The 8013-nt window shown below is 56.2% G+C and overlaps 2 protein-coding genes across 2 annotated transcripts in view; one reads left to right on the top strand and one right to left on the bottom strand.

Annotated features, from left to right (window-relative positions):
- Positions 1 to 4270, top strand: part of PALM3 (paralemmin 3) — a 6010-nt gene extending 1740 nt beyond the window's left edge. The window contains exons 2-7 of the mRNA XM_011953200.1: positions 121 to 201; positions 736 to 878; positions 1014 to 1098; positions 2111 to 2156; positions 2309 to 3423; positions 3523 to 4270. Of these exons, the coding sequence (XP_011808590.1) occupies positions 121 to 201; positions 736 to 878; positions 1014 to 1098; positions 2111 to 2156; positions 2309 to 3423; positions 3523 to 4032 (1980 nt within the window). The 3' untranslated portion in view covers positions 4033 to 4270. The remainder of the gene's footprint in view (positions 1 to 120; positions 202 to 735; positions 879 to 1013; positions 1099 to 2110; positions 2157 to 2308; positions 3424 to 3522) is intronic.
- A 464-nt stretch (positions 4271 to 4734) lies between these two features.
- Positions 4735 to 8013, bottom strand: part of IL27RA (interleukin 27 receptor, alpha) — a 27296-nt gene continuing 24017 nt past the window's right edge. The window contains exons 12-15 of the mRNA XM_011953398.1: positions 7023 to 7148; positions 5902 to 5995; positions 5629 to 5722; positions 4735 to 5521 (exon numbers count right to left, since the gene is read on the bottom strand). Coding sequence (XP_011808788.1) covers positions 5327 to 5521; positions 5629 to 5722; positions 5902 to 5995; positions 7023 to 7148 — 509 coding nt within the window. The 3' untranslated portion in view covers positions 4735 to 5326. The remainder of the gene's footprint in view (positions 5522 to 5628; positions 5723 to 5901; positions 5996 to 7022; positions 7149 to 8013) is intronic.

The raw sequence follows: 8013 nt of genomic DNA, 5'->3' as shown, positions 1-8013 counted from the left end.
CGGGCTCGCTGCCTCGGGAGCTCCGGGGAACCCCGCGGAGGAGGGAGGGGAAAGGGAGGGAAGAGGAGGTAGTGGAGGCCGCGCCCGGCCGGCGGGCAGCTCCGGGTCCTCTGTGCGCAGGAGAAGCGGCGGCTGCAGGAGGAGATCCGCGCCGCGCGCCGGGAGCTGGAGGAGGAGAAACTCCGCGTGGAGCGGCTCAAGGTTGGGGGCGGGCGGGCAGGGGCGCCTGCCTAGCCTGGGGAATGAAGTAGGGGGGTGTCTGTGCAAGTCGGTTTGGGGGACGATAGGAGCCTCAATTTTGCGGGGGAGCAGGCAGTTGGGGGCGTTGGTTCCAGCTTGGCCGGGGCGGGGGACGTCTTTCCCAGCCTGGGAGGGACGAAGTGGGGTGGTCATGGGTACATTTGTTCCATTTGGGGAAAAGTCTGGAATGGTGATGCTGTTTGTCCCAATTTGGGGGAGATGGAGAGGAGCCGAAATCCAGCTCTGGGGTAGGGAGGGACATTGATTTCACTTTGGAAGTGCCTGTTTCATTTTGGAAGGGTTTGGACAAGGGATGTCTGCATACTTACAGCGTTGGGTGGCACTGTGGCGGTGTATCCCAGCCTGATGTATGTCGCATCTGAGTGGTTGTGAGGTGGTGATAAGATACCTGCCCAGCCTGCAGGGGTCGGGAGGGGACTTTACATGGACCTGGGTAGTCTGTATGCCCAGCGCCGACTCCCTTCCCCTGCCCAGAGGAAGTCTCTCCGGGAACGTTGGCTAATGGATGGGGCAGCTGCAGGGCCAGAGCCATCCGAGGACCCCACCTCGAAGGACCCGCAGTCACCGGAGGGCCAGGCTCAGGCCCGAATCCGGAACCTGGAAGACAGCTTGTTCACGTGAGTGGAGACCTGCTAGCTCTGCCCCAGCTGGGTGAGATCGAGACCCTGGGCGCATTCCAAGGAGTTGGTAGCTTCAGCCTGGAGCCCAGGGAGCCTGGGGGTCCAGGTCCTAGCAGCCCTCTCTCTTCTTAGACTCCAGTCCCAGCTGCAGCTGTTGCAAAGTGCTTCCACAGGTGCCCAGCACAAGCCCTCAGACAGGCCCAGCTGGCGCAGACAGGTGAGGGGGTGATCAGGGGAGTGGGATGGGGGGCGTGGCCAGCAGGCCTCAAAGCGGAACATGGAACCAGGAATGCAGCTTTCCCCAAGTGCAGTCTGGCCACTAGGTCTGCATTCAGATCCGCTTCCCGCTGTTACTTTGCTCTGTGGTCTTGGGCAAGTCAGTTTCCTTTCCCAAGCCTTAGTTTCCCCATCTCTAAAATGGGAATAACAACAGTACAGGCCGGGCGCGGTGACTCACGCCTGTGATCCCCGCACTTTGGGAGGCCGAGGCAGGCAGATCACTTAAGGTCAGGAATTGGGAGACCAGCCTGGCCAACATGGTGAAACCCCATCTCTACTAAAAACACAAAAATTAGCTGGGCGTGGTGGTGTGTCCCTGTAGTCCCAGCTACTGGGGAGGTTGAGGCAGGAGAATCACTTGAACCCGGGTGGCGGAGCTTGCAGTGAGCGGAGATCGCGCCACTGCACTCCAGCCTAGGCGACAGAGCGAGACTCTGTCTCAAAAAAACAAAAATTAGCTGGGCGTGCTGGCAGGCGCCTGTAGTCCCATCTACTCGGGAGGCTGAGACAGGGAAATCACTTGAAACCAGGAGGCGGAGGTTGCAGTGAGCCGAGATTATGCCACTGCACTCCAGCCTGGGCAACACAGCAAGACTCCATCTCCAGAAAAAAATTTAATTTGTATTTATGTTGATTGGAATGTAAGTGCCAATAACAAAAGGCTTAAGTGTCTCTTGTCCATGGTAACCAGTAACTGGCAAAGTAGGCCCCTAATACAGGAGACTGGCTATGGGAATGCAACATTGTTTAAGCACTTACTGTGTGCGAGGCCCTAGAACATAGGGCAATAAGATAGATGAGGAAGGCGGAGGTGCAATGTGGAGTTTGATCCTGAAGGTAATAGAGAGCCATTGAGGGTATTTGGGGGTGGTGGGGTGGGGGCCTAGCATGCAGGGAGGCCGGAGGTGGGGATGAGGGCCAGCCTGACCTTGTCTCTGCCATCTCTGCAGGGTCACCGTCCTCTCTCCCAGCTCATTGTTGAGGCAGGTTCCGTAGGTAAGTGTGGGAGCCCCTAGGTCTGGGGGTCAGGTCACCCCAGAGCCTGGGTGTGAGAGGGTGACCCAAGGGGAGTGTGGATGGCAGTCCTTTTGTTCCATCTTAACCCTGTCTTCCCTTTTGTCCTCTCCCCTCCGCGCTGACTCCCCCAGGCCAGACTGATCTGAAGAAGAGAGCCTCCCTGCCGGCCAGACTAGTGGGCACGCCTCCTGAGTCCCCCTCTGAGTCCAAGGAGGATGTCTTGGGGTTTCTGCCAGCCCCGAGGCAGGTCCCCGGGGCAGCAGGGGACTCCTCAGAAGCCAATGGCCCCTGCCCCAGCCCCATACCCACTCCAGAGCAGGGGCTAAGTCAGAGGGTGGTGCCATCCAAAGGGCGGGTGGGTGAGGCCAAAGGAGGGGGTGTGGTGAGTGTGGTGTGGGAAGGGCTGAGGGTCACAGAGGACTGTGCCACAGGGGCCACGGGCCCCGAGCTGGAGGCTAAGGTGGAGGAAGTGGTGCTGGAAGCCATTGGAGACAGGAAGGGAGCTGATAGCCCGGAGCTCCCGGCCTGGGTGAAGGAGGACAGGGGCATCGTGGAGGTGGTATGGGAGGGGGTGGGCGGCAGCGACACAGAGGCCACGGGGGTGGTAGGCAGGGTCCCTGAGGTCGTGCAGTCCAGTTCGCCTAGGCTCCAGGAGAGATTAGTGGCAGCAGTTTCCAGAGAAGGGGAAGATGTGCCCCGGGGCAGCCCTGAGGGTGACGGGCAGGGAGGTTCTGGAGGAGAGGAGGGGTCCTTCATTTGGGTGGAGAGAGTGACCCTCAGTGAAGAGTGGGAGGAGCTGCTGGTGGAGGGGTTGGAAGGGCCTGAGGTGGCAGGGAGGGAGAGAGGAGATGAAAGCCCGTTGGGGGCCGAGGAGGCTGAGACGGGAGGAGGCGAGGAGACCTGGGAGGCAGAGAAGAGAAAAGCGGAAGAATCCATGAGAATAGGAAGTGAGGAAAAGCCAGGGACAGGGAGGGATGGAGCGGAGATGTCGCCTGTGGTAGAGAGGAAAGGAGGGGAGAAGAAGTTGGAACTGGAGAGCAGTGGAGGTGCAGAAAAGCTGGGAACAGAGAGGGAAGGAATTGAGGAACCACTGGGCATAGAGAGAAAAGTTGAGGGACATTTGAGGGCAGAGAAGGAAGGAGGTGAGGAAAAGCGAGGGGCAGAGAAGGAGGAGGTAGAAGAACCATTGGGAGTAGAGAAGAAAGGAGGTGAGGAAGAGCCAGAGGCAACCGAAGAACCACTGGAGGCAGAGAGAAAGGGAGGGCAGGAGACACTGGAGGCAGAGAGAAAGGGAGGGGAGGAGACAATAGAGGCAGAGAGAAAGGGTGGGGAGGAGACACTGGAGGCAGAGAGAAAGGGAGGGGAGGAGACACTGGAGGCAGAGAAAAGGGGAGGTGAGGAATCACTGGAGGCAGAGAAGACCCAAGGGACCGAGGGAGATCTGAATTTAGAACAACAGGAGTCTAGGGAAGGAAGTGAATCCCAGGCAGAGGAGGTGAATGAGGCAGGGCCTCCCCTTGAGGCTAACACGGAGACAAGGCCAGAGAAGGAAGGACCCCAGCCCCAGGAGAAGCCAGTAGGAGCCCCGGAGGAGGAAGGAGTGAAGCCCCAAACTGCTGCTGAGGGCCAAGGCCCCTTGGGGGATGCCACACCCCTTCTGGCAGAGACCCCAGCCCCAGAGCAGCCCGCCGAATGCCAGCCACTGCTTCAGGAGGAGGGGCCCAGCGCCAACCCCAGTGCCCACCCTGTGCCCACCTATGCGCCTGCCCGGCAGCCTGAGCCATCTGCCCCCACCGAGGGTGAAGAGGCAAGCGGCCCTAAGCAAAAGACGTGCCAGTGTTGTGCGGTCATGTGAGCCTGCGCCCCTCCACCCCACGTCCAGCTCCTCTCACAGCTACCTCGGCCTCTTGGCACCCAGTAGAGGGTCCCAGGCGCAGACAGGGCACCACAGGACTGACCGTGGCACCTGGGAGCCAGCTAGCCTGCACGTTCACCTACACCTGGGCTTCCGGACCCCTTGCCCACTGCCTGTGACCCTGGCCTTCTTCTGCGATGAAGCCTTTATACTTGAAAATAAAACATGAAAGCACTCAGACAGCTTGAGTGTGTGTGTAATCAGCACAGAATCACAGCATCATCTCTTGGTGGGAAATTTAAGGCTTAACCCTGCTACAGTCAAAGATGATGAATCAGTAAGAGTATAGATTGAGCTGCTGTAACAAAAAGACCTCAAAGCTACAGTAGCTATAAAAATATAAAAGTTTATTTTTCTCAGTGGTTCTGATCCATGCAGTCATTCAGGGATTCAGGTTCCTTTTCATTTCTTGCTCCACCTTCCCCTTGGGTATGGCCAAAGCTGGATCATAGGCATGTGTTATGTTCCAGCTCATAGGCAAGGAAAGTGTGTGGGGGAGTCCCCACCCAGACCCTGTGTTGGCACGTCACTTCTGACCACATTCTGTTGCCAAGAACTCAGTCCATGCTGCACCTGGCTGCAAGGGAGCTGAGATGATGCCCAAATGCAGTGTTTTTTTTCTTTTTTCCTTTTCGCGTTTTATTTATTTAATTTTAAGATAAGGTCTCATTCTGTCTCCCAGCCTGGAGTGCAGTGGTGCAATCAGAGCTCCCTGCAGCTTCAAACTCCTGGGCTCAACCAATCCTCCCACCTCAGCCTCCCAAGTAGCTAGGACTACAGATGTATGCCATCATGCCCAGCTAATTGTTTTTGTTTTTGATGTTTCATTTTTGTAGTAAGAGGTCTTGCTCTGTTGCCCAGGCTGGTCTCAAACTCACGGCCTTAAGTGATCCTTCCACCTTGGCCTGCCAAAGTGCTGGGATTATAGGCGTGAACCACTGTGCTGGGGTCCAAATGCAATTCTGTTATAGCGGAACAGATTTTGGCAGGCAGCCAATTTCATGTCTTTTCCTTTGCTCCATCTTCCATCCATGCCTTCTCCATGGGGGCCAAGCCCTTCTCTATAGGGGTCCTTCGATCCCACCTTTGCCTGGCTGGGAGTCCTCAGGTAAGTGACTCAGACTCTCTCAGCCCTCAGTGTCTTCATCCATCAAGAGGGCTAATCCAGGACTGGAGTGCAACCTGCATGAGCATCCCTCTGGCCTGGCTGGCAGTCCCCAGCCAGAGGTGTGGTTCAGGCCAGAACTTGTGGCCTGGGGGTGCCCAGAAGGCCCAGCTCCTCAGGTGTGGGCAGGAAGTGCTTCTCATACCCAGAGTCAAGCGGGGCGGTGACCTGGAGGGGCTGGGAGGACTCCATAACCGGCGGGGGCTCCATCTCCTCCACTTCCAGGATGGGAAAGTCCCCAAGGGGCTGGGCCTCAGGCACTTGCTGGGAAGAGATGAGGAGCTTGTAATCCTGCCCCAGCCTCCCCCACCTACCCCTCACCCTCTCCCCACTGCCCCAGAGGGCTCCGACTAGCCGGCCCTTTGACTCACCTCCATGTGGGGCTGGCCTGAACTGCTGTTGGCAGGATCAGGAACCTTCTCCCAGACCCAGCGGGGCAGCACCTTGTGCCATAGGTGGTAGCACCTGGCAAGCCAGGAGGAGTCAGGGCAGCAGATCCAGATGGCCAGATGCCCCAGCCCAGAGTGCAGGGTTCATGAATGTGACTGAGCCCCGAGGCCTCCCTTCACGCCCCCCGGAAGCTCAGCGAAATGCCCAGCCGCCTTCCCCACGTGGGCAGAGATGCATGTATCTGACAGCCTCACCTTCCAGAGGTGGCCAGGCTCAGACCACACCCCATCAGGAACAAGCCCCACAAGAACAGGATGCCCGGCAGGACTTTCCACCTCAGGGTGTTATCTGGTAGAGTAGGGAAGAGATCATTCTTAATTTTTTATTTTATTTTATTTTTTATTTTTATTTGTATTTATTTATTTTTTTTTTGAGACGGAGTCTCGCTCTGTTGCCCAGGCTGGAGTGCAGTGGCCGGATCTCAGCTCACTGCAAGCTCCACTTCCCGGGTTTACGCCATTCTCCTGCCTCAGCCTCCCGAGTAGCTGGGACTACAGGCGCCCGCCACCTCGCCCAGCTAGTTTTTTGTATTTTTTAGTAGAGACGGGGTTTCACCATGTTAGCCAGGATGGTCTCGATCTCCTGACTTCGTGATCCACCCGTCTCGGCCTCCCAAAGTGCTGGGATTACAGGTTTGAGCCACCGCGCCCGGCCTATTTTTATTTTTGAGACGGAGTCTTGCCCTGTCGCCCAGGCTGGAGTGCAGTGGTGCGATCTCAGCTCACTGCAACATCTGCCTCCTGGGTTCAAGTAATTCTCCTGTCTCAATCTCCCAAGTAGCTGGGATTACAGCTGCACGCCACCACGCCCGCTAATTTTTGTATTTTTAGTAGAGACAGAGTTTCACCACATTGGTCAGGCTGGTCTCAAACTCCTGACCTCAACTGATCCACCCGCCTCGGCCTCCTAAAAGTGCTGAGATTACAGGTGTGAGCCACTGTGCCTGGCAATTCTTAATTTTTTAAAGACAGGGTCTTGCTCTGTTGCCCAGGCTGGAGTGCAGTGGTGTAATCAGCGTACTGCAGCCTCCAACTCCTGGGCTCAAGCGATCCTCCAGCCTCAGCCTCTCCAGGAGCTGGGACCACAGGCGCATGCTACCACATCCAGCTAATTGTTTTATTTTTTGTAGAGATGGGGTCTCACTATGTTGCCCAGGCTGGTGTCGAACTCCTGGGCTCAAGTGATTCTCCTGCTTCAGCCTCCCAGAGTGTTAGGATTACAGGGGTGAGCCACTGCACCAGCTTCCAAGTAATGACTCCAGACGCTACCTGGAGCGCATCCCCTCCCTGTGGCAATCCCATCCCAACCCCCCTACCTGGTAGATGAAGCCGGAGGATGGGACCAGGAGGGCCCTGTCCAGCGATGGTAGATGCTGTCACCCACAGCTGACAGGGACCCCAGGGAAGGTCAGGCAGGGTGACACTCTGTGTGTTGCCACTCACTGGAGAACACAACCAAAGAAGTTAGGGAGGTGGTCAAGCCTACCACAGGGCCTTTGCATGTGCTCTTCCTGCTGTCTGCAACACTTTCTCCCAGATATCAGCATGGCTCCCTCCTCATCTCTTTTAGGTCCTTGCTCAAAGGTCACCTCTTCCATGAGACTTTCCTTGACCCCGCTCTATTTCAAATTGCACCCCCTTCACCACCCACCTTCCTTGTTTGAGTCTCTCTCTCTTTTTTTTTTTTTGAGATGGAGTCTCGCTCTGTAACACTCTGTTGTCCAGGATGGAATGCAGTGGTGTGATCTCAGTTCACTGCAACCTCCAACTCCTAGGTTCAAGCAATTCTGCTGTCTCAGCCTCCTGAGTAGGTGGGACTACAGGTGCCTGCCACCACATCTGGCTAATTTTTCTATTTTTAGTAGAGACAGGGTTTCACCATATTGGTCAGGCTGGTCTCAGGTGATCTGCCTGCCTCGGCCTCCCAAAGTGCTGGGTTTATAGGTGTGAGCCACCTTGCCCAGCCCCTGGCTTCATTCTCTACTCAGCAGTTATCACCATCTTATACACTGCTTAGATATTATTTAGTTTGTCTTTGCACAATCTCGGCTCGCTGCAACCTCCAACCCCCGGGTTCAAGCAATTCTAGTGCCTCAGCCTCCTGAGTAGCTGGACTACAGGCTGTGCCACCAGGCCTGGCTAATTTTGTATTTTTAGTAGAGATGAGGTTTCACGATGTTGTCCAGACTGGTCTCAAACTCCTGACCTCAAGTGATCTGCCTGCCTTTGCCTCCCAAAGTGTGGGGATTACAGGCGTGATCCACCATGCCAGGCCTTCTATATATATATTTAAAATTATATATAGGC

This window comes from Colobus angolensis, unplaced genomic scaffold, assembly GCF_000951035.1.
Source record: "Colobus angolensis palliatus isolate OR3802 unplaced genomic scaffold, Cang.pa_1.0 Scaffold36, whole genome shotgun sequence".
Taxonomy (NCBI): domain Eukaryota; kingdom Metazoa; phylum Chordata; class Mammalia; order Primates; family Cercopithecidae; genus Colobus; species Colobus angolensis.
This window is presented reverse-complemented; position numbering and strand designations above follow the sequence as displayed.